At 41.2% G+C, this 25,896-nt stretch overlaps 1 protein-coding gene across 1 annotated transcript in view; it reads right to left on the minus strand.

Annotated features, from left to right (window-relative positions):
* The window catches only part of EFCAB5 (EF-hand calcium binding domain 5), a 134,531-nt gene that overhangs the window by 2,474 nt on the left and 106,161 nt on the right, over positions 1 to 25,896 (minus strand). Inside the window, exons 23-24 of the mRNA XM_049860383.1 lie at positions 25,193 to 25,485; positions 24,020 to 24,116 (exon numbers count right to left, since the gene is read on the minus strand). Coding sequence (XP_049716340.1) covers positions 24,020 to 24,116; positions 25,193 to 25,485 — 390 coding nt within the window. The remainder of the gene's footprint in view (positions 1 to 24,019; positions 24,117 to 25,192; positions 25,486 to 25,896) is intronic.

Raw genomic sequence — 25,896 nt, forward strand, 5'->3', positions numbered from 1 at the left:
CATGATGTTGCTTATTGGTGCAGTTGTGAGGATTTCTGTTTTCTTTATGTTGAGGTGTAATCCATACTGAAGGCTGTGATCTTTGATCTTCATCAGTAAGTGTGTCAAGTCCTCTTCACTTTCAGCAAGCAAGGCTGTGTCATCTGCATATCACCGGTTGTCTTTCTCCAATTCTGAAGCCGCATTCTTCTTCATATAGTCCAGCTTCTCAGATTATTTGCTCAGCATACAGAATGAGTAAGTATGGTGAAAGGATACAACCTTGATGCACACTTTTCCTAACTTTAAACCACTTAGTATCCCCTTGTTCTGTTCAAACGACCGCCTCTTGGTCTAAGTACAGGTTTCTCATGAGCACAATTAAGTGTTCTGGGATTCCTGTTCTTTGCAATGTTATCCAAAATTTGTTATGATCTAAAGAGTTGAATGCCTTTGCATAGTCGATAAAACACAGGTAAACATCTTTCTGGTATTCCCTGCTTTTAGCCATGATCCATCTGACATCAGCAATGGTATTCCTGGTTTCACATCCTCTTCTGAATCCAGCTTGAATTTCTGGCAGTTCCCTGTCCATGTGCTGCTGCAACCACATTTGAACAATCTTCAGCAAAATATTGCTTGTGTATGATATTAATGATTTTATTCAATAATTTCCACATTCTGTTGGATCACCTGTCTTTGGAATGGGTACAAACACCAGTTGGTTGACCAGGTAGCTGTCTTCCAAATTTCTTGGCATAGATAAGTGAGAATTTTCGGCCCTGCATCCATTTGTTAAAACATCTCAATTAGTATTCCGTCAATTCCTGGAACCTTCTTTTTTGCCAATGCCTTTTTTCAGTATAGCTTGGATCTCTTCCTTCTTTGCCATTGGTTCTTGATCATATACTTCCTCCTGAAATGGCTGAATGTTGATCAATTCTTTTTGGTAGAGTGACTGTGTATTCCTTGCATCTTCTTTTGATGCCTCCGTGTCGTTTAGTATTTTTCCTGTAGAATCCTTCAATATTGCAACTCGAGGCTTGAATTTTTCCTTCAGTTCTTTCAGCTTGAGAAATGCCAAGCATGTTCTTCCCTTTTGATTTTCTAACTTCAGGTCTTTTGCACATTTCATTATACTACTTTACCTTGTCTTCACAAGCCATCCTTTGAAATCTTCTGTTCAGCTCTTTTACTCCATCACTTCTTTCATCTGCTTTAACTACTCTATGTTCAAGAGCAAGTTTCAGAGTCTCTTCTGACATCCATTTTGGCCTTTTCTTTCTTTCCTGTCTTTTTAATGACCTCTTTCTTCGTGTATGATGTCCTTGATGTCATTCCACGACTTGCCTAGTCTTTAGTCATTAGTGTTCAACGCGTCAAATCAACTCGTGAGATGGTCTCTAAATTCAGGTGGTCATACTTTGGCCCTCGTGGGCTCTTCTAATTTTCTTCAACTTCAACTTCAACTTGCATTTGAGCAATTGTTCTGCAGTTGGCCCCTGGCCTTGTTCTGACTGATGATATCGGGCTTCTCCAACATGTTTCCACAGGTGTGGTCGATTTGATTCCCGCGTAGTCCATCTAGAGAAGTCCACGTGTATAGTCACTGTTTACGTTGTTGAAAAAAAGGTATTTGCCATGAAGAAGCCAATGGTCTTGCAAAATTCTGTCATGCTATCTCCAGGATCACTTCTATCACCAAGGTCATATTTTCTAACTACCAATTCTTCTTTGTTTCCAACTTTCATGTTCCAACAACCAGTAATTAGCAATGCATCTTGATTGCATGTTTGATCAATTTCAGACCTCAGATACTGGTAAAAAATTTTCAATTTCTTCATCTTTGGCCTTAGTGGTTGGTCTGTAAATTTGAATAATAGTCGTATTAACTGGTCTTCCTTGTAGGCATATGAATATTATCCTATTACTGACAGTGCTGTACTTCAGGATAGATCTTGAAATGTTCTTTTTGACAATGAATGCAATGCCATTCCTCTGCAATTTGTCATTCCCGGCATAGTAGACCATATGATTGTCTGATTCAAAATGGCCAGTACCAATCCATTTCAGCTCACTAATGCCTAGAATATCAAAGTTTATGCATTCCATTTCATTTTTTAACAATTTGCAATTTTCATAGATGCATACTTCGTGCATTCCAAGTTCCTATTATTAATGGATGTTAGCAGCTGTTTCTTCTCATTTTGAGTCATGCCACATCAGCAAACGAAGGTCCCAAAAGCTCGACTCCATCCCAGTCATTAAGATCAACTCTACTTTGAGGAGGCAGCTCTTCCTCAGTTGTGTTTTGAATGCCTTCCAACTCGAGGGGCTCATCTTCTGACACTATACCAGACAATGTTCCACTGCTATTCATAAGGTTTTCACTGGTCAGTTTTTTCAGAAGTAGACCGCCAGGTTCTTCTTCATAGTCTGTCTTAGACTGGAAGCTCTGCTGAAACCTGTCCACCATGGGTGACCTTGCTGGCATTTGAATACTGGTGGCATAAATTCCCACATCACAGCCACATGCAAGCCTCCACAGCACAACATCCTGACAGATGCATTGGGGAATATTAAGACAGAATGATATAAGGGAAGGAGTACGTACTTTAGAGCTGGACAGACACGGGTTCTAATCTTGGCTCTACCCCAACTAGTTTTGTGACCTTGAGCGAGTCACTTAATTGCTGAGCCTCAGTTTCCTCTTCCATGAAACAGAGCTAATATTTCAGAGTTGTTATGAGGATTAACCAGAAAAGAGGTGGAGGGAAATTCACTAACTAGAAGTAGACAAGGAACATCTTAGGTGAAGGGAAGGACAACACACAATGCAGCAGAAGTCAGCACAACTGGACCAAAGCAAAAGCTGAGAAGTTTCCTGAATACATCCAAATGCTTTGAGGGACAGAGTAGCTAGGGCTGCGGCCTGAGGACTGTAGTTTTGGGGGACTTCTAGATCAATTGGTATAACAAAGTTTATTAAGAAAATGTTCTGCATCCCACTTTGGTGAGTGGCATCTAGGGTCTTAAAAACTTTTGAATGGCCATTTAAGATGCATCAATTCGTCTCAACCCACTTGGAGCAAAAGAGAATGAAGAACACCAAAGACATAAGGAAAATATTAGTTCAAGAGACAAAAGGTCCACATAAACCAGAGACTCCATCAGCCTGAGACCAGAAGAACTAGAAGTGTCCAGCTACCACTAATGACCGCTCTGACAGGGAGCACAACAGAGAGTCCTGGAAGGAGCAGGAGAAAAGTGCGGCGCAGAACTCAAGTTCATGTAAAAAGACCAGACTTAATTGTCTGACAGTGACTGGAGGAAGCCCCAAAACTATGGCCCCTGGATGCTCTGTTAACCCAGAATTAAAACCATTCCTGACGCCCACTCTTCAGACAAAGATTAGACTGGACTATAAAACAAAAAATAATACACATGAGGAGTGTTTTTCTTAGCTCAATCAGATTCACGAGACCAAATGGGTAGCTCCTGTCTGGAGACAGAATAAGAAGGCAGGAAGGGACAGGAACTGGTTGAATGAACAGCAGAAACTTAGGTGAAACGGGGAAGTGTGCTGTCACATTGTAGGGATTTCAACCAATGCCACATAAATTTTCATATGAGAAATTAACTTGAGCTGTAAACTTTCACTGGCAGCTCAATTAAAAAAAAAAGATTACAGCCTAGGAAACCCTGCAGGGCAGTTCTACTCTGTCCTACAGGGTTGCTATAAGTTGGAATCATCTTGACAGCATGGGGGGGGGGCGGGGAAGGAAAAGGTATGCAAAGATCTGTCACAGGGCAGATGCTCAAAACATGCTAATTACCTCCCTTTTTTCAGGGGTTCTCTCTCCCATGTCTATGTTTTATTCATTTTTATTATTCCCACTGTCTAACATAACATAGTTCCTAGACCAATAAATTATTGCTGATTTCAATGGAATGAACATTAAGTTGTAATTATAAGTGAATAAGAAGTTTAAATATCAAAAGTCTTCCATATAATAGCTCAGTAACAATAATGACAATTAAGTCACCATGGATATCTATTGGAATTATTCCTGACTACAAAACAGAACATATTTTATTTCCCTGTCTTCTAGCAACAGGAAGGAACAGGGTTTTCTGAACTACGTTTAGTCTTCCTATGGCTTTGCAGGTGTAACTATAGCAAAAAGTATAGTACGGAATAAGAAAGGCACATAAAATGTACAAAATATTCGCAAAGTCTCCATTTTAAGGTTGACTTTAAAACATGTGGGTACAATTAATTTTCCAAAATTCTTTCTCTTTTGACACACACACACACATAGGCACTGTTTTTTCTCACTCAATCCTAAGTGTTCAATAAATGTTGAACTTAAACAACATTAAATTATGGAATAATTGAATTAAGTTTTTCAAAGACTAAAAGTCTTTCCAGATTATAGGTCAGGAACAATAGGGCAATTATGAATAAAAAAAAAACAGATGGCGGTAATGAGAACACATTAACATACCCGATTCATCTCATTTTATGGGCTAAACTAATCAACATACATGTTTAAAACATTGACGGTGCATTTATTACAATCGATCCTCCTTTGCACTAATTAGCGAGCGTTATTGGGCGCTGGTAGCGCAGTAGCTGAGTGCTATGGCTGCTAACCAAAAGTCAGCAGTTCAAATCCACCGGTCAATCCTTGGAAACACTATGGGGCAGTCCTACTCTGTCCTATAGGGTCTCTATGAGTTGGAATCCGCTGGACAGCAACGAATTTTTGGTGGTGCAGTGGTTAAAGTGCTTGGCTGCGAACAGAAAGGTCAGCAGTTCCGATCCACCAGCCCTTCCATGGGGGAAAGATGTGGCAGTCTGCCTCCGTAACTATTTACAGCCTTGGAGACCCTATGGGGCAGTTCTATTCCGTCCCATAGGGCCGCTGTGAGTAGGAATCGATTGGACGGCAGTGGCTTGGTTTTGGTTTTGTATTAATTAGCTTCCTGGGACCTTTACAGAGTAAATTATACAGGTTTCCAAAGATTACGTTGTTTCTCTTTATTATTGTTCCAATGTTATGAATCTAAATTAAAGTTCACCCTAGGACACTCCTAAAACCAGTCCTAATTAACTCAGATATAAAAGCTCTGCCGCTCCCCACAGCTTTTTTTCTGCTCCTCCCGAATCCCCATTAAGAGCTCTCTGTTCCTTTGACGACTGCCGCAGTGTTCTTATCTGAACATCCAAATGAACAGACCCCTATCTGCAGCCATTATTAAGCAAGTCTGCCATCTCCACGGTGATTCAAGGACACGGAGGCGGGGGGGAGGGTCCCCAAGTCGCCCCCTTTGACAAGCCTCAGTTGCTTATTTCCTGTCTTACAGTTACCGGGGGCTGAACCTCCGAACCAGTCTGGGAGGTTGTTCCTGTTTCCCTGCCCCTTTCAATGAGAGATTGATGTGTTAACAGTGACTGTAATAATTCTTCTAACGAGGCCGCAGGGCGGTCTGTCGCGTTCCCCATTAACTGTTGGGCCCTACTGCCCTCTTGTGGTGGAGAAGTGCCAGATCTTAGCAGCTTGGCAGACGGCAGAGCCAGTTGCAGACTTTCCAACACGTGCACCCCTATTTCTTTTCTAGCCATAAGAGATGATGCTCTTTTGCTTTGCCATGACAAAGGCTATAGTGAATTATTGGAAGACATTGAAGCTATAAAGAATTGCTGTTCGTCCTTTGAATCAGTTTGTGGACGTATTAATTCAGAAACATTTATTATGGTATTTTGTAGGTTCCAGTTTAATCAAACTTTTAATCACATAGGGAATTCACTATCCTGGAGACATTAGGCTATTCTAGGATATTTCTAAGCTGAAACTCCGTCTTCAGATTCCTGCTTTAATACTGGATTAATTAAATTAAACCTTTTGAGGATTATAGACAATTAGCAAAAATGCTCAGAGCAAAAAGAATGAAGTATTTAAGCTTCAAGTTCAAAAGTGAAAGTGTAACTGCTCCTTTCAAATAACAATTAACCCCAAATTGGCACCATTTCAGAGTATTCTGTCCTTCGTCGCTAGTTCTTTTAACCTTACTACTGCCACATACGATACGATGGGAATCCATGTAACATTATATACTTAAAACTGTGTGTGTGTGTGTGTGTGTGTGAATTCCAATCAGATTTTATGTGGTTAAAAAACCAAACCAAGCCCATTTCTGTGGAGGCGATTCCGGCTCATAGCGACCCTATAGGAGAAGTCATATTTGCTGTGACCACTAAACCAGTTGCTGCCAAATCAATTCCAACTCATGGGAACCCCACGTGTGTCAGCTCCATAGTGTTTTCAATGGCTCATTTTTCAGAAGTAGATCACAAGGCCTTGCTTCCAAGGTGCCTCTGGGTGGACTCAACCTCCCACCTTGCAGTTAGTAGCCAAGCACCTTAACCATTTGCACCTTTTCTAGATGGATTAAATAGTCATCAGTTTTGCTCCCTTCTAAAAGCCTAGTAAATTCACTATAAAGGAGTTAAAGAAGAAGAAGGATGAGGAGGAGGAGGAGAAGAAGAAGAAATCGGTTACAAAGTTGGGGAGATCAGGAAAAGGGAAACACCAGTATTTTGGTCCTACTCCTCGCTCCTCAAAACCCCAACACCTCCTCTCCCATTCTCACTCTAGCCGATGACCCCGCTTCCAACTTCACTGTCAAAACTGGAGCAATCAAAGGGCAACTTCCACAGACTCCCACCAACACCTCTACCCACCAGCCATCATCTGCCACATACTCTCCCCTCTTGCCATGAGAATTCAATTCCTCCACATGTGCACTAGGTCTAGGTTGGTCATATAATTCATTGTCCAAACTGGGACACTTGAGAGAGAAAAGGGGAAACTAACCAGATAGGTCACCAGGAGAACAAGCAGAAACTGGGACTGTTCCAGGTAAACAGGGATTTATGATTAACAAAATCCCACCCTCTCTCTTCTACTTGAGGACATTGTTCCGGGGATTCTTCTGCATCTCTTCAACATTGTCAGTTTTTTGCTTATTACAGGATTATTCCAATCAGAATCTAACCTGTTGGTCTCTCTCCCATTTTAAAACAAAAGACTCTTGACCCCATTTCCCCCTCCATTTCCTTGCTTCCGTTTGCAGCAAAACCTTCAAATAATTGTTTCCTCTCCTTTGTTTCGTAAACTCACTTCAGTTAGGGTTTTTTGCCCAGTCTCTCCACCCAAACTGCTCTTGTCTAGGCATCAATGACCTCCACATTGCTAAATTCAATAGTCAATTCTCAGTCCTTATTTTACTTGAAGTGTCAGCTTATTGGTGGTGCAGTGGTTAAGAGCTTGGATGCTAACAAAAAGGTTGCCAGTTGGACAAAGATTAGACAGGCCCATAAAACAAAAGGAGACTAAACGGGCACATTAGCCCCGGGGCAAGGATGAGAAGGCAGGAAGGGACAGAAAAGCTGGTAATAGGGAATCCAAGGTCGAGAAGGGGAGAGTGTTGACATGTTCCGTCATTGGAAACAAATGTCACAAAACAATATTGTACTGATCATTCAATAAGAAGTTATTTGTTCTATAAACCTTCATCTAAAGTAGAGCAAAAAACAAACAAACAAAAAACATCGGCAGTTCTAACCTACCAGCCGCTTCTTGGAAGTTCTATGGAGCAGTTCTACTCCGTCCTATAGGGTTGTTATGAGTAAGAGCCGACTTGATGGCAATGGGTTTTTGGAATCAGCTTATTGGAGCCTGAAAGTTCAGCAGTTCAAAACCACCAGCGGCTTCACAGAGGAAAGATGTGGCAGTCTGCTTGCTTAAGGATTTACAGACTTGGAAAGCCTATTCAACCAAACCATAAAAACCAAACTCGTTGCCGTCAAGTTGATTCCGACTCATAGCGACCCTATAGGACAGAGTAGAACTGCCCCATAGAGTTTCCAAGGAGCACCTGGCGGATTTGAACTGCTGACCTTTTGGTTAGCAGCCGCAGCACTTAACCAGTATGCCACCAGGGTTTCCGTCAGTGGCTTTTTTGTGATCAGCTTATTTGATCACTTCTTGACCAAATTCCTCCTTGATACTCTTTCTTATGTGGCTTCCAGGATACTACATACTCTATATTTTCCTCCTACCTGGGTTTTCTCAGACTCCTTGGCTGGTTCCTCCCCTTCTCCCAGGCAATTTAACATTGGCATAGCCCAGGCTCAGTTCTTTGCACTCTCTTTTTCTCCATCTATATGCATTCCCTTGGTAATTCCATCTCGGTTATGCAAATCATTTATTCACTAACAAACCCTGTGATAGTTAATGTTATGTGTCACCTTGGCTAGGCCATGAGCCCCAGTGTTATATAATTGTCCTCCATTTTGTGATCTCATGTAATTCTCCTCCATTTTATGGTATTGTGTAATTATCCTTCATTTTCTTTGTTGTAAACCCTAAACCTTTATATGTTAATGAGGCAGGATTAGTGTGGGATGTATCTTGAGTTACACCCTTACTAAAGGGCATGACTCAAGTCACAGCCTTCCTCAAGTCACACCCATTCTCATGTCACCACCTTACTCAAGTATCTGATGTAAGGGGAGTTTCATTGAGGGTGTGACCTGCATCCCATATATATATGGATGCTCTGACGAGGCACTCCCTTGCTCTGGATCCTGCATCTGACTTGTCATCACCTGCCCTCTGGTTCTTAGGACTTGAATCTGTCATCTGGCTTGCTGATTTTGGGCTTCACCAGCTTCTGCAGCCCCATGAGACAATGGCCTACCATCTGACCCGCCGATTGTGGGTTGATAGGGCCCTGCAACCATGTAAACTGGGAGAAGCCTCCAGCCTGACACCTGACCCATGGATTGGGACTTGCCAGCCTCCACAACCATGTGAGCCATTTCCTTGAGATAAATCTCTCTCTATGTATTTATGCATATAAGCTTCATTGACTTTGCTTTACTTGAGAACTCAGCCTAAGACAAATTCCAAATGTATAGCTACTGCCTAGACCTCCCTCCAAAATTCTAGATTTACTTATCTACCTACCTATTTGCATCCCCACTTGAATGTCTAGTTGACATTTCAAATTCAACATGTCAAAACTGAAACGGTTCATCTCCTCCAAAGCCTGCTGCACACACAGTGCTCTTCATCTCAGTTGATGACCACTCCGTCCTCCCAAAACCATGGAGTAAACCCTGGCTCCTCTGTTCCTTTCTCATCCCACATCCAAACGGTCAGGATACACTTTAACTGTTAGGATATATATAATCAAACCCATTGCTATTAAGTCGATTCCCTGACAGCGCGTCCAAAGTACATGAGACGAGGTTTTGGCATCCTTGCTTCTGAGGAGCATTCTGGCTGTACTTCTTCCAAGACAGATTTGTTTGTTCTTCTGGCAGCCCATGCTATACTTGATATTCTTTGCCAACAGCAGAATTCAAAGGTGTAAATTCTTCTTTGGTCTTCCTTATTCATTGCCCAGCTCTCATATGTATATGCGGCAATTGAAAATACCATTGCTTGGGTCAGGTGCACCTTAGTCCTCAAAGTGACATCATTGCTTTCTAACATGATTTTGTAGCAGATTTGCCCAATGCAATAAGTCAATTTCCTGGCTTCTGTTTCTGTGGGCAGTGATTCTGGCTCCAAGTAAAATGAAATCCTTAAAACTTCAATATTTCCTCCATTTATCATGATGATGTTTACTGGTCTAGTCGTGAGGATTTTTGTTTTCTTTATGAAGAGGTGTAATCCATACTGAGGGCTGTGGTCTTTGATCTTCATCCGTAAGTGCTTCAAGTCCTCTTCATTTTCAGCAAGCAAGGCTGTGTCATCTGCATATCGCAGGTTGTTAACGAGTCTTCCTCCAATCCTGATGCCGCATTCTTTTTCATACAGTCTGGCATCTCAGATTATATACCCAACATACAAAGTGACTAAGTATGGGGTACAACCCTGATGCACACCCTTCCTGACTTTACACCACACAGTATCCCCTTGTTCTGTTGGAACCACTGCCTCTTTGTCTAAGTACAGGTTCCTCATGAGCACAGTTAAGTGTTCTGGAATTCCCATTCTTTGCAATGTTATTGATAACTACTTATGATCCACACAGTTGAATGCCTTTGCAGAGTCAATAAAACAAAGGTAAACATCTTTCTGGTATTCTTTGCTTTTAGCCAAGATCCATCTGAAATCAGCAGTGATATCCCTAGTTCCACAGCCTTTTCTGAATTTGGCTTAAATTTCTGGCTGTCCCCTGTCTCTGTACTGCTTTTGAATAATCTTCAGCAAAATTTTACTTGAGTGTGATATTAATGATATTGTTTGACAATTTTTGTATTCTCTTAGATCACCTTTCTTTGGAATGGGCACAAATATGAATCTCTTCCAGTCGGTTGGCCAGGTAGCTGTCTTCCAAATTTCTCGGCATAGATGAATGAGTACCTCCAGTGCTGCATCCATTATTGAAACATCTCAATTAGTATTCCGTCAATTTCTGGAGACTTTTTTTTTTTTTTTTTTTGCCAATGCCTTCATTAAACTTGGACATCTTCCTTCATTACCATCAGTTCTTGATCATATTCTGCCTCCTGAAATGATTGAATGTTGAACAATTCTTTTTGGTACAGTGACTCTGTGTATTCCTTCCACCTTCTTTTGATGCTTTCTGCATCCTTTGATAATTTCCCTGTAGAATCCTTCATTATTACAATTGAGGCTTGAATTTTTTCTTCAGTTCTTTCAGCTTGAGAAATGCCAAATGCATTCTTCCGTTTTGGTTTTCTAATTCCAAGTCTTTGCACATTTCATTATAATACTTTATTTTGTCTTCTTGAGCTGTCCTCTGAAAATTTCTGTTCAACTCTTTTCCTTCATCATTTTTTCCTTTTGCTTTAGCCACTCAGCATTCAAGAGCAAATTTCAGAGTCTCTTCTGACATCCATTCTGGCGTTTTCATTCTTTCCTGTCTTTTTAATGACTTCTTGCTTTCTTCATGTTGATGTCCTTGATGTCATTCCACAACTTGTCTGGTCTTCAATCATTAGTATTCAATGCTTTAAATCTATTCTTGAGATGGTCTCCAAATTCAGGTGGGATATACGCAAGGTCATGCTTTGGTTCTTGTTGACTTGCTCTAATTTTCTTCAGCTTCAACTTGAACTTGCATATGAGCAATTGATGGTCTGTTCTGCAGTCTTGGCCTTTTTCTAACTGATGATATTGAGCTACAGATGTAGTCAGTTTGACTCCTGTGTATTCTATCTGGCGAGGTTCATGTGTATAGTCACCATTTATGTTTTTGAAAAAAGGTATTTGCTCTGAATAAGTCACTGATCTTGCAAATTCTGTCATGTGATCTCCAGCATCTTTTCTATCACCAAGGCCATATTTTCCAACTACTGATCCTTTTTCTTTGTTTCCAACTTTTGCATCCCAATCACCAGTAATTATCAACATATCTTGATTGCATGTTTGATCAATTTCAGACCGCAGAAGTTGGTAAAAATCTTCATTTTCTTCATCTTTGACCTTAGTAGTTGGGCTTAAATTTGAATAATAGTCATATCAACTGGTCTTCCTTGTAGGCGTATGGGTATTATCCTATCACTGATAGTGCTGTACTTCAGGATAGATCTTGAAATGTTCTTTTTGATGATGAATGTGATGCCATTCCTCTTCAGTTTGTCATTTCCAGCATAGTAAAACTAAACCAGTTGCAGTCAAGTCGATTCCAACTCATAGCGACCCTGTATGACAGAGTAGAACCGCCCCTTTGGGTTTCCAAGGAGCACCTGGTGGATTCGAACTGCTGACCTTTTGGTTACCAGCCAAACTCTTAACCACTACACCACCAGGGTTTTCATATGATCGTCTGATTCAAAATAGCCAATACCAGTTCATTTCACTGATGCCTAGGATATCAATCTTCAAGCTTTCCATTTCAGTTTTGACAACTTCCACTTTTCCTTGATTAATACTTTGTACATTCCATGTTGCAATTATTAATGGATGTTTGCAGCTGTTTCTTCTCATTTTAAGTCGTGCCACCTCAGCAAATGAAGGTCCTGAAAGCTTGACTCCACTCGCATCATTATGGTTGACTCTACTTTGAGGAGACAGCTTTTCCCCAGTCATATTTTGAGCGCCTTTCAGTCTGAGGGGCTCATCTTCTGGCACTGTATCAGATAATGTTCCACTGCTGTTCAAAAGGTTTTCACTGATCAATTGCTTCGGAAGTAGCCTGCCAGGTTCTTCTTCCTCGTCTGTCTTAGTCTGGAAACTCAGCTGAAACCTGTCCAGCGTGGATGACCCCACTGATATTTAAAATACTGATGACATAGCTTCCAGCATCACAGCAACATGCAGGCCACCACAGTACAACAAACTGACAGAAGATTGGTGATTACTCTATTTAAAACTGCAACCCGTGGCCTCTTGCTTGCCTCATCCATACCCTGCCTTCCTCTGCTCCACTTATTTCTTTCTCCAATAGTATTTATTTTCTACCATTTTATTTATTTATTATATTTATTGCTTATTATCTGCTCTCCCTTTTAAAATGTAAGCTTCTCGAGGGTAGGGATCTTGGTCCATTTTGTTCACTACTGTATCCCAAGAGCATAGGACACAGCCTGGAATACACCTGGCACTTAGGAAATTTTTGTTGAGTGGAAGAACAAAGTAACAAAATTTCTGAAGTAAAAGCAGATGAAGGAATAGTAATTAACATCCCACAGGAGAAAGCTGAATCCTAAACCAGCAGTGGAGAAAGCCTAGAACCAATCTAACGTATATCCTGGAATCCTCAAATTGCTCATGATGTTAAAGCTATTAAAGAAAGAATGAGATTCCTAGAAAATCTTCCCCACAACATACCACTGGACAACTTATACTCCTGAACCTTAAAAATTTATTCCTTGGAAAGGGGAAGGTAGAAAGTCTGTGGATTGGGGGACAAGAGACCCAGTTGAGAGGAAAGCACCATACTGAAAACAGGGAGAATACGTATATTGAATGCTGAATATTGAGACCCCCATATCGTTCTCCCCAGGAAGTGCCCAGAGCATTGGAGCCAGGGATTTCTGCTCCAAGCAGGGGACTGGAAGAATCTTCTCTAAGGAACCTGATAGCCCAAAATGAAGGACTTAGAGACACAAATGCAGGAGGTTCCCCCGACGAAGGTCATCAGATCACCCCACAGTGGAGCCCATTTATACCACAGAGCTTTCAATTTACTTTTTACTTTCCCCATTCTTAAATATAAACAAAGGTTACCAGACAACTGAAGAAAACCTCTAACAGGAGAAATAGAGACCAAAACACTAAAGCAGAAACAAGGAAGCAGAGAAACAACAGGGGGAAGAAAACCTTGAAAGAACAATTATCATTAATACCCTCAGTGAGATAAGTCATTGCATCTGTGAAATATGAACAAGATGCTGTAGAAATCAAATATTTAGAAAACAACAAAAAGCTCTTAGAAACAAAAACTTCAATAGGATTAGTAGATAAGGTTAAGAGGATCCCCCAAAAAGTGAGGCAAAGAGACAAAGGCATAGAAAATCAGAGAGAAAATGTAGGAATTTTGAAGACTGAATCTAGGACATCTAATGTCTGAATAATAGGAGTTCCAAAAAGGGTACAGAAAAGACAGGGCCATCACCAGGCTATACAGCACCATTGTGTATGTGAGAAAAAGACACCTACCATGAGTGAATGCACACTGTGGGCACACAGCTTGGTGAGCAGAATGTTTTTGTGTGAGAAAAAAAGATGCTCCCTCCTCCACACAAACAGCCTCAAGCTACGACACACAGTTTAGTGAATGCAGTCTGGGTTAGATCTCAGCCCTTGTTCACCTCTTCAGCAGAGCACCCTTGTGCGGTTTACAAATTGCACAGCCAGATGTAGCAACCTGGATGCTGTGATGCAAATCGTGCAGGACTGAAGGAACTGAGTTTCACAAGTGAAAATGTGCAGTGAGTACCAGATCAATGGATAAAAACAGACCCAAATCAAGGCATATCATTATAAAATTTCACAGCCCTGGGGATAAAGGAGTGAGTCTACAAGTTTCTAGAGAAAAACAAACAAAAAACAACAAAAACGGTCACAGGCACAAGATTGGAAACCTGAAAGTCTTCAGACTTCTCAACAGCAATCCTGGAAATTAAAAGACAATGGGGCTAATTCCTCAAAAAGTTAAACACAGAGTTACTATACAACCCAGCAATTCCAATCCTAGGCATTTATCGAAGATGACGGAAAATATATGTCCACACAAAAATGTGTACATGACTGTTCATAGCAGCATTAATTATACTAGCCAAAAAGTGGAAACCACCCAAATGTCCATCAATTGATGAATGGATAAACAAAGTGTGGTATATCTTACAACGGATATTAACCAGAAGAAAACGAAGCATGTATACATGGATGATCCTCGAAAACATTAATCTAAGTGAAAGGAGCTAGAAACAAAAGGCCACGTATTTTATGATTCCATCTATGTGAAATATCCAGAATAGGCAAGTATATAGAAACAGAAAGTAGATTAGTGGTTGCCAGGCTGGGGAGAGGGAAGAATGGGGATCAACTGCCAATAGGTAAAAGGTTTCTTTTTGGAATGATGAAAATGTTCTGGGATTAGATAGTGGTGATGGTTGTACAACCTTGTGACTATACTAAAAGCCACTCAATTATGCCCTTTAAAGTAGCGACATTTATGGTATATGAGTTATATCTTTAAAAAAAAAGTAGTCCACACGTGAAAACGGAACCAGACAAGAATGCCCTTTGTCACCACTCTTATTCAACATTGTTCTGGAGGTCCTAGCCGGAGCAATTAGACTAGGTAAAGAAATTAAGGGCATCCAGATTGGTAAGGAAGAAGTAAAAACATCTCTATTTGCAGATGACATGCTCTTATACAAAGAAAACCCTAAAGAATCCTCAAGAAAACTACTGAGACTGATAGAAGAGTTCAGCAGAGTATCAGGATACAAGATAAACATAAGAAAATCACTTGGATTCCTCTACGCCAACAAAGAGAACATCAAAAAGGAAATCACCAAATCAATACCATTTACAGTAGCCGCCAAGAAGATAAAATACTTAGGAATAAATCTTACCAGAGATATAAAGGACCTATACGAAGAAAACTACAAGACACTACCGCAAGAAACCATGAAAGACCTACATAAGTGGAAAAACATACCTTGCTTATGGATAGGAAGACTCAGCACTGTAAAAATATCTATTCTACCAAAAGCAAGCTATAGATACAGTGCAATTCCAATCCAAATCCCAACAACATTTTTTAATGAGATGGAGGAACAAATCACCAACTTTATATGGAAGGGAAAGAGGCCCTGGATAAGTAAAGCATTATTGAGAAAGAGGAAAAAAGTGGAGGTCTCACACTACCTGATTTTAGAACATATCATACTGCTACAGTAGTCAAAACAGCCTGGTACTGGTACAACAACAGATACATAGACCAATGGAACAGAATTGAGAATCCAGACATAAATCCATCCACATGTGAGCAGCTGATATTTGACAAAGGTCCGAAGTCAGTTAAATGGGGGAAAAGACAGTCTTTTTAATACATGGTGGTGATACAACTGGATATCCATCTGCAAAAAAATGAAACAAGACCCATCTCACACCATGCACAAAAACTAACTCAAAATGGATCGAAGACCTAAATATAAAATCTAAAACAATAAAGATCATGCAAGAAAAAATAGGGACAACGCTAGGAGCCCTAATACGTGGCACAGCGGTATACGAAACAGTACTAACAATGCAGAAGAGAAACTAGATAACTGGGAGGTCCTAAAAATCAAACACCTATGCTCATCCAAAGACATCAACAAAAGAGTAAAAAGATAACCTACAGACTGGGAAAAAGTTCTTAGCTATGACATTTTCAATCAGCGTCTGATCTCTAAAATCTACATGATACTGCAAAAGCTCAACTACAAAAAGACAAATAACCCAATGAAAAAATGGGCAAAGGATATGAACAGACACTTCACTAAAGAAGACATTCAGGTAGCTAACAGATACATGAGGAAATGCTCACAATAATTGGCTTTTTTTTTTTTTTAATTAATTTTTATTAAGCTTCAAGTGAACATTTACCATTCCAATCAGTCTGTCACATGTAGGTTTACATACATCTTACTCCCTTCTCCCACTTGCTCTCCCCCTATTGAGTCAGCCCTTTCAGTCTCTCGTTTCGTGCCAATTTTGCCATCTTCCCTCTCTCTCTATCTTCCCATCCCCCCTCCAGTCAAGAGTTGCCATCACACTCTCCAGTGTCCACCTGATTTAATTAGCTCACTCTTCATCAGCATCTCTATCCCCCCCCACTGACCAGTCCTTTTCATGCCTGATGAGTTGTCTTCGGGGATGGTTCCTGTCCTGTGCCATCAGAAGTTCTGGGGAGCATTGTCTCTGGGATTCCTCTAGTTGCAGTCATACCATTAGGTATGGTCTTTTTATGAGAATTTGGGGTCTGTATCCCATTGGTCTCCTGCTCCCTCAGAAGTTGTCTGTTGTGCTCCCTGACAGGGCAGACATCGATTGTGGCCGGGCACCAACTAGTTCTTCTGGTCTCAGGATAATGTAGGTCTCTGGTTCATGTGGCCCTTTCTGTCTCTTGGGTTCTTAGTTGTCGTGTGACCTTGGTGTTCTTCCTTTGCCTTTGCTCCAGGTGGGTTGAGACCAATTGATGTATCTTAGATGGCTGCTTGTTGGCATTTAGGACCCCAGGCGCCACAATTCAAAGTGGGATGCAGAATGTTTTCATAATAGAATTATTTTGCCCATTGACTTAGAAGTCCCCTCAAACCAAGTTCCCCAGACCCCAGCCCCTGCTCCGCTGACCTTTGAAGCTTTCATTTTATCCCGGAAACCTCTTTGCTTTTAGTCCAGTCCAATTAGGCTGACCTTCCTTGTATTGAGTGTTGTCTTTCCCTTCACCCAAAGAATCATTAGCCTTTAGACAAATGTAAATCAAAACTACAATGAGATTCCATCTCACTCCAACAAGGCAGGCATTAATCCAAAAAACACAAAATAATAAATGTTAGGTTGTAGAGAGACTGGAATATTTATATACTGCTGGTGGGAATGTAAAATGGTACAACCACTTTGGAAATTGATTTGGCGCTTCCTTAAAAAGCTATAAATAGAACTACCACACGATCCAGCAATCCCACTCCTTGCAATATATCCTAGAGAAATAAGAGCCTTTACAAGAACAGATGTATGCACACCCATGTTCACTGCAGCACTGTTTAAACTAGAAAAAAGTTGGAAGCAACCAAGGTGCCCATCAATGGTTGAATGGATAAATAAATTATGATATATTCACACAATGAAATACTACACATCGATAAAGAACAATGATGAATCTGTGAAACATTTCATAACATGGAGGAATCCGGAAGGCATTATGCTGAGTGAAATTAGTCAGTTGCAAAAGGACAAATACTGTATGAGGCCACTATTATAAGAACTCAAGAAATAGTTTAAACAGAGAAGAAAATATACTTTGATGGTTACAAGAGTGGGGAGGAAGGGAGGGAGAGAAGTATTCACTAATTAGATAGTAGACAAGAACTATTTTAGGTGAAGGGAAAGACAACACACAATACAGGAGAAGTCAGCATAACTGGACTAAACCAAAAGCAGTTTCCTGAAAAAAACGAACGCTTTGAAGGCCAGAGTAGCAGGGGAGAGGGGGGTGGTTTGGGGACCATGGTTTCAGGGGACATCTAGGTCAATTGGCATAATAAAATCTATTAAAAAAACATTCTGGATTCCACTTTGGTGAGTGCCGTCTGCTGTCTTAAAATCTAGAAAGCGGCCCTGTAAGATGCATCAATTGCTCTCAACCCACCTGAAGCAAAGGAGAATGAAGAATACCAAAGACACAAGGTAATTATGAGCCCAAGAGACAGAAAGGGCCACATAAACCAGAGACTCCAACAGCCTGAGATCAGGAGAACTAGATGGTGCCCGGCTACACCAATGACTGCCCTGACAGGGAACACAGCAAAGAGTCTCTGACAGAGCAGGAGAAAAGTGGGGTGCAGAGCTCAAATTTTAGCAAAAAGACCAGACTTAATGGTCTGGCTGAGACTGGAGGAACCCTGGAAGACATGGCCCCTTGACTATCGGTTAACCCAGAACTAAAACCATTCCTGAAGCCAACTCTTCAGACAAAGAATAGACTGGATTATAAGATATAAAATGATACTTGTGAAGAGTGTGCCTCTTAGTTCAAGTAGATGCATGAGCCTAAATGGGCAGCTCCTGTCTGGAGGCGAGAAAGGTAGAAAGGGATAGGAGCTGGTTGAATGGACACAGGAAATCTGGGGTGGAAAGGAGGAGTGTACATTATCGGGAGAGCAACTAGGGTTGCATAACAATGTGTGTATAAATTTTTGTATGAGAAACTAACTTGAGCTAGCTGTAAACTTTCACTTAAAGCACAATAAGAAAAAAAGTTCTTTTTTAAATGGCACAAGGTCTTCAAAATTCTATTCCCAGGCAAACTACAAATCAGGTATGACGGTTGAATAAAAAAATTTTCAGATATAAAAAGTTCCCCCAGATTATTTATCATTTAGGTACCACTTTTTCAGAAAACGGGAAATACGCTATCTCAAAACAAGAGAGTGGACCAAGAAAGAATGAACCAAGATTCCTAGGCTAGGGGCAAATGAGTCTCAGGAATGCAGCTGAGCAGCAGATCTAGAGGGTGGGGGGAAACCCCAGATTGAAAGAGAATTGAGATACCTAGCAGGGAAGGCTTCACGAAAAAAAAAAAAAAAAAGAAATTGGAAGTAAAAAATTACTTAATAGAGTGGACCTTATAGGAAAATGTTTGGAGAGGCAAACAGAAGAGGTGGGAAGAATTATCTAAGAGTACAAAGAAAACTAAGCAATTTTTTTTTAAAAAGGCAATTATTTGCTTCAGGAAAAGAACAAAAAATAAAGGAGCAATCAAAATATACTACAACGCTCAGCTGTGGGTAATAGTTGCAAAGCAAAATCATGTAAATATTGCATTTTGATTTAACCCCAATAGTAATATAACTATACAGGGAGGATGGGGCAAGAAAAGAAGTGGGAATGGTGGTAACAGAGCTAACTCTTCACCTACTGAAACAGAAAATAGATTGACAAGGTTTAAAACTGATGAATCAAAAGATAGAGATACGTGCACAATATTAGAAATGTAGACATGTGCAAATGCCAGAGGAAACAGCTGAAAGAGTCCAAAAGGGCTTCCTCTGGTGAGGGAACTGAGGAGAGTGGGAAGGGAGAGAGGTGATGGGTAAGGGACTCGTGTTAGTTTTAGTTCTATTTGACCTTTTAAACTACTTTGATAAAAAATATAATTTTAAAAATCCTTTCTGGGTAAAAGATTGTTTTCACATTCACTGAAAGGGAAAACAATATGAGTGTCAAGGTGTCACGGATTAAATTGTGTCCTCCAAAAAATACGTGTCAACTTGGATAGGCCATGATTCCCAGTATTGTGTGGTTGTCCTTCATTTTGTGATTGTAATTATATGTTGAAAGGATTAGGGTGGGATTGTAACACCACCCTTCCCCAGGTCACCTCCCTGATCCAAAAGGGAGTTTCCCTGGGGTGGGGCCTGCACTACCTTTTATCTCTCAAGAGATAAAAGGGAAGGAAAGCAAGTAGAGAGTTGGGGATCTCACACCACCAAGAAAGCAGGTCCAGGAGTAGAGCGCTTCCTTTGGACACGGGGTCCCTGCGCCTGAGAAACTCCTCAACCAGGGGAAGATTGAGGACCAGGACCTTCCTCCAGAGCCAACAGAGAGAGAAAGCCTTCTCCTAGAGCCGATGCCCTGAATTTGGACTTATAACCTACTAGACTGTGAGAAAATACATTTCTCTTTGTTAAAGCCATCCACTTGTGGTATTTCTATTATGACAGCACTAGATAACCAAGACACAAGGGAATCTGTAATATATATTTCCCTTAAATAGAAAAATATCCTCACTAAAATGATTTTTAAAAACCTTTAATTAGATATCAAAGCAGCAGTGATATTACCTAGACAAGTAAAGCCACTTTTAGTTGTTTCTCTTAATTCAATAGCTACCGTTGGAAGACTTCACAATTTAAAATCGAAGGAGATTTAACTATTGTACAAAGCGTTTAGGAACAATGATCCCCTTTGTTCCTTGGCATAATGGGAAGCCCAGCCTCTTTACTGCTCTTGCCACCACCTCTGCTTGGATGATAAGAGCTAATATTTATAAGCATTTACTTTTTGTCAGGCACCGTGCTTTTACACACATCATATCATATATACATACATGCTGCATTAATCCTTACAGCAGCCCTCTGAGGCAGGTACTATTATTATCCCTGTTTTACAGATTAAAAAAACTGAGTCTCATAGAGGCTAATAACTGTCCAAGGCCACACATTTTAAGTAGGACCATGGTGGTGCTTTATTCAGGAAGCTAGTGGTTTCTTTATATATAGTAAAGGAATTGAGGTCCTGGCTACTCTGGCAGAGAAACAGCCTAGGCCCTTGCAAGAGAAGTGGCAAGCCTGGGGGACTCCTACTGACACCACTGTCCATGGACTTGCAGACCTTCAGATTTAGGCTTGGGGAGGAAATATGGCCACTTGGTGGGAACACAGGTTCTAAGCATCAAAGTGACTCTGGTCACACTTGCAGTGAAGAACAGCTCTTCTTTCCTCTAGGTCTGCGAACATTTCCCTGCAAGCTACATCTATTCAAACTCCCTGGGAGGGGACAAGGAACATGGAGGGAATGGAACAGAAAGACCAGGAAAGTCTGGTCGCAGAGGTCTAAAAACAGAGTGAGTAGCGTGAATCCTTGAAAAGGTAGTCAGGTCATGGGGTCTCTTGGTAGACAAGGCCAGCTATTAGGGGTACTTTATGCAGAAGTGACAGAGGATAGCAGGCTATTCAGGTACAGCTGCCTGGGAGAGGTCATTGGCATCACTGAGTCTCCCACAGGGAAGTATGTCAACAGCATTCATGTGCAAGGGCACGGCTTTGGGAAGCCAGGCCTGCTGAACAAAGGTGTCTACCAATCTTACATAGATGACTGTCTCAATCTAAAGGCAGAACATAGCTGCCTGGAGTTCTACCAGAACATAAATACCCCTTTCTACAAATGTACTAGGGTGAAGTGGGGTGAGAGTTGGCAGCAGAAGCCCTAAGAAAGTGTGGGCACATCACCAACCCTAATTCTTTCTTGCTAAAATCATTAGTTTGGTGGGCTTGGTGGGTTAAGGGCCATGCTACATAGTCTAGCTCTTCCTCCCCATCCCAGGCAGAACCTACAGATACTGTTGATGGTATTTCATACTGGGTGGGGTTGTTGAATATGGGCCTTACTTAAGGCTGCTAGAAGTCTTGGGTAAACTTTAAGCAGCAGATTGCCCTGCCAGGGGACTCCTCTATTTCTGCACAAACAGAAGAGTACCCCAAAGGGTTCCATTCCCTCACTCCAAGCAAGGAGCTTAGAATTTCCTGATAAAATTGCAAGCTGAAAGAGAGAGGGTGGCCTGGTATCTTGGTGGCCTATGAAGTTTCTTGATTGCTGCAGAGATTTGACTATTGGCTTCCGGCTGAGTGGGCTCTGTTAACTGCAGCTTGAATTCCTGCCACTTGAGGACACTGTTGGAAAACAGAAAGTGGTGGCCAATGTTGGAGGTCAAGGCTGCTCAGCAAGGAGAGTTCAAAGTGGGGGCAAGCAGAGAAATAGAAATTTGTGTGAGTCCTGAAACAAAGGAGGTGTAGATGACGTCAGGAGGTACTTTTGCTAGGCAAATTGGAGGTGTAGCCTGATGAGACTCCACTGAGGCACTGGTACAATGCCATAGAAGATGCCTTGGGCCTTTCCAGTGGCTAGAGGTGGGCTTATTAAGGGTTGAGAGCCAATTCCTGTACATACCTGCAAGGTGGAGAGTAGAGGGGCCTGCTCCTCAGTTCCCAGTTCCCACCTGACAGAGCAGTTGGACTGGACACTGGTCGATGCCTGAGTCCTAGCCCAAGAAAGAGAGCATCAGGAGGACACAAGGGACGCTGGCAGCAGGGCTTGGCTCTGGGCCAATGGAATCAGACAGTATTAATCAGACAGACTGATCACATATGGTGGGGGCTAAATCCACTCCAAAGAGAAAAGCAGCAACTAGGTGAGGCTGAGCCTGGAGGTTAGGCAGGCTGGGGCAAGGATGTAGAAAACATTTCTTCTGGGTTTTTAAGACCTCAGTGAGCAAGTATAAAACCAAAAAACCAAACCCAGTGCCGTTGAGTAGATTCCGACTCATAGCAACCCTATAGGACAGAGTAGAACTGCCCCACAGAATTTCCAAGGAGCGCCTGGCAGATTCGAACTGCCGACCCTTTGGTTAGCAGCTGTAGCACTTCACCACTACACCATTGGGGATTTCTTAATTTAAAAAACTCTCATTATTTGTTGTCGTTGTTGCTATTGTTATTGTTTCCCTTAAATAGCACCTCGGAAGAAGTTATGTCTGTAAAACCTATGAATTCAGAGGCCCCATGTGAATCAGCCCAGGGCTACTGTGGAAGCTCCATTTCAAATTAGAATCCTAATCTTTACTCGCCTCACTCATGTCCCACATTAACTCATGCTAACTTTTATCTCAATTTTGTGTTCTCTCTGATTCTCTAGCACTCCCAAACTTCTCAGAGTATGTCACGTTCCTAGGCCAGAAGACCTCTCTCTCATTCGTCGACCTTATCCTTGCCTCACTGCTCTGCCACCACCGGGTTACATGCTTCCACTGCCACGAACACCCTGAGGAGTGTGCTTGTCTTTCCCTGGGTTGCCTTTTCCTTCCTCCTGTCCAAGAAGTCTCTCTGGTTCTGGCCCCCCTAACATGGTTCTGGCCCCTTCTGACACAGTTAGTGGGGACTAGAGGGAGAGGTTAAAGAAACAATTATTTTTTTTAATTATTGTGCTTTAAGTGAAAGTTTACAAATCAAGCCAGTCTCTCATACAAAAACTCATATACAACTATGTACTCCTAGCTGCTCTCCCTTTAACAAGACAGCACACTCCTTCTCTCTACCCTGTATTCCCCATGGCCATTCAACCAATTCCTGTCCCCCTCTGCCTTCTCATCTCGCCTCCAGACAGACGCTGCCCACATAGTCTCATCTGTCTACTTGAGCCAAGAAGCTCACTCCTCATCAGTATCATTTTCTGTCTTACAGTGCAGTCCAATCCCTGTCTGAGGAGTTGGCTTTGGGAATGTTTCCAGTCTTGGGCTAACAGAAAGGTCTGGGGACCATGACCTCTGGGGTCCCTCTAGTCTCAGTCAGACCATTAAGTCTGGTCTAAGGGAACAATTTTTATGTAATAATTTTCCCAATTAATGATTATTTTTTCATAAGTAACAAAGAAGAAACAAACTTAAAATTCCTTACTGAACCACTCACACACACAGCCTGAAGCCTCTGGTGGGAGAATATACACCAGTGGAGAAACGTGTGCTTGTATATGTATATTTACATTTATATGTAATACTCTCTGTGGCCAAGAGCTTACGGCCTTCTCCAGCTTGGGAACCTCACTGCTCAATCACCTCTACCAAAAAGCCTACACTACTAGTCTATGTAGACTCAGAATGTTTTATTTTCTTTAGTTATTTATTGAAACTAAAGATAATAATAGCCCTTTTGCTTAACGTACTTGCTCCCTATCCTCACTGCAACCCCTACGCATCTTTTTATGAGTAATACAAATTGAGTCAATAAGTGGGAGAAAGATGTGCTTTTGAATTCTCATATGTGTACCGTAGATATTGACTTTGGGAAATGCAGTATATTTAGGCAGGCTTATAATCAGAAAAAAAAATTTTCTAACTAAATTTATGAGCCACTTGCTTTATTTCAATAAACACCTCTGAACTGCAACTGACTTCTATTGTTATTGGTATAGATCTAGACCCTAATTAAGTGGAAATTTACCTCTGATATAGCCATCAATGAGCTGTAAATTAACTTGCACGTTGCTAGAAGTTGGATCAAAGGTACAAATATTCTCAACTAAGTATCTGTTAACGTACTGTGAACAAAGAATGAAAGAAAGGTTATGGGGCCACCAGCAAGTAGAAATACAGTGCCCAGTTAACCAGCTTACATAGTTCTGTTCATAGAAAATTTAAAGCAGGCAAAAGCAATCTTTATTGGTAGAAGTCAGGATGGTGGTCATCTTTGGTGTGTGTGTATGCGGGGGGCATGGGAGAGGGCACAAAGGAGGCTTTAGGGATGCTGCTAATGTCCTATTTCTTGATCTAGGTCCTGGTTACACGGATCTATTCATTGTGTGAAAATTCTTTGCTTTCTACCCTTCGGATTTGTGCAATTATAACTTGTACGTTTAAAGCCGTGTAGGTTATTCTTCCATTAAAAGAGTACTTACATTGTGCTCCTAGGTATTTATCCCAATGAGTTAAAAACTTATCTCCACACAAAAACCTGTACACAAATGTTTATTCATAATTCCAAAAGTTGGAAGCTACCAAGATGTCCCTCAGTAGGTGAGTGGACAAACTGTGCTACATCCATACAATGGAATATTATTGAGTGACAGAGTGAAATGAAATATCAAACTACAAAAAAACTTGGAGGAACTGTAAATGCATATTGCTAAGTGAAAGAAGCCAGGCTGGAAAAGCTACTATATAAATGCTACATGATTCCAACTATGACATTCTGGAAAAGGCAAAGCTATACAGACAGTAAAAAGATCAATGGTTGCCAGGGGTTGGGAGGAAGGGATGAAGGATGAGTAGTTGGAGCACAGGGCATTTTAAGGGCAATGAAGCCATTCTGCATGATATGGTAATGGTGGGTCAATTACATTACGCATTTATTAAACCAAAGAGTGAACCCTAATGTAAACTATAAATTTTAGTTAGTAATAATGTATCAATAGACATTAATTGGTTCATCAATTGTAACAAATGTACCACACTCATGCAAGATGTTAATAACAGGAGAAACTGTACAGAGGGCAGAGAGGGTATATGGGAACTCTGTACTTTCTGCCCAAGTTTTCTGTAAACTTAAAACTGCTCTGAAAAAATTAAGTGCACAAAATCTTAAAAAAAAAAAAAAGTACCTAAACAAAACACTTACCAGTTTACACTTATCCCAATCTTCAAAGTCACTTGAGAATTCCAACTCTGGATGAAAGAACAAGATAACCCCCATCAGGATGTCACGCACTAGGTTTGTGTTGGCTTCAGCGTCCTGGGGCTGGCCAGATGAGCCTTGAAAAGACTTCTGCTCTGTTAGAAGTTTATGATCATAAATGAGCAGCGACACAAAGTCTATGGAGTTAAGCAGTCGGATGCTTTCCTGCAGCTCCTGCAGCATGATCCGGAAAAAGATGATTCCTGCCCGCTGGACTTCCCCTACATTTTCAATCGCTGGAATAACAGAATGACCCCTCACATTGTTGTTCAGTCAAATACATCACTTTTCCTTAGTGTTCTGAGCATACTAAACACTTTCCCTCCTCCTCCTCCCCCCAGTATAAGAAGACCAAAGCCTATGGTTTTAAACAATCTTGGTTTCTTTTGCTCTGACATCAAAAGACAATGGAATTACACCTGTTGAAGCTCACAGGAAGGAGCTTTGAGGAAAGAAGAAAACTTGGGTTTTGGAGTTAGACTTCAGTTTGAATACCCACTCTCCCTCTTATGAGTTCTGTCATCTCTCTCAACTGCTTTTTCCTCTTCTGTGAGAATGGGACTGATCCCTGGTGAGTCATAAGAATTAAATCAGATGATACATGTAAAAGTGCTTTACTTCAGGCCTGACACATAGTGGATGCTCAA

The sequence above is a fragment of the Elephas maximus genome, chromosome 19 (genome assembly GCF_024166365.1).
Source record: "Elephas maximus indicus isolate mEleMax1 chromosome 19, mEleMax1 primary haplotype, whole genome shotgun sequence".
Taxonomy (NCBI): Eukaryota; Metazoa; Chordata; class Mammalia; order Proboscidea; family Elephantidae; genus Elephas; species Elephas maximus.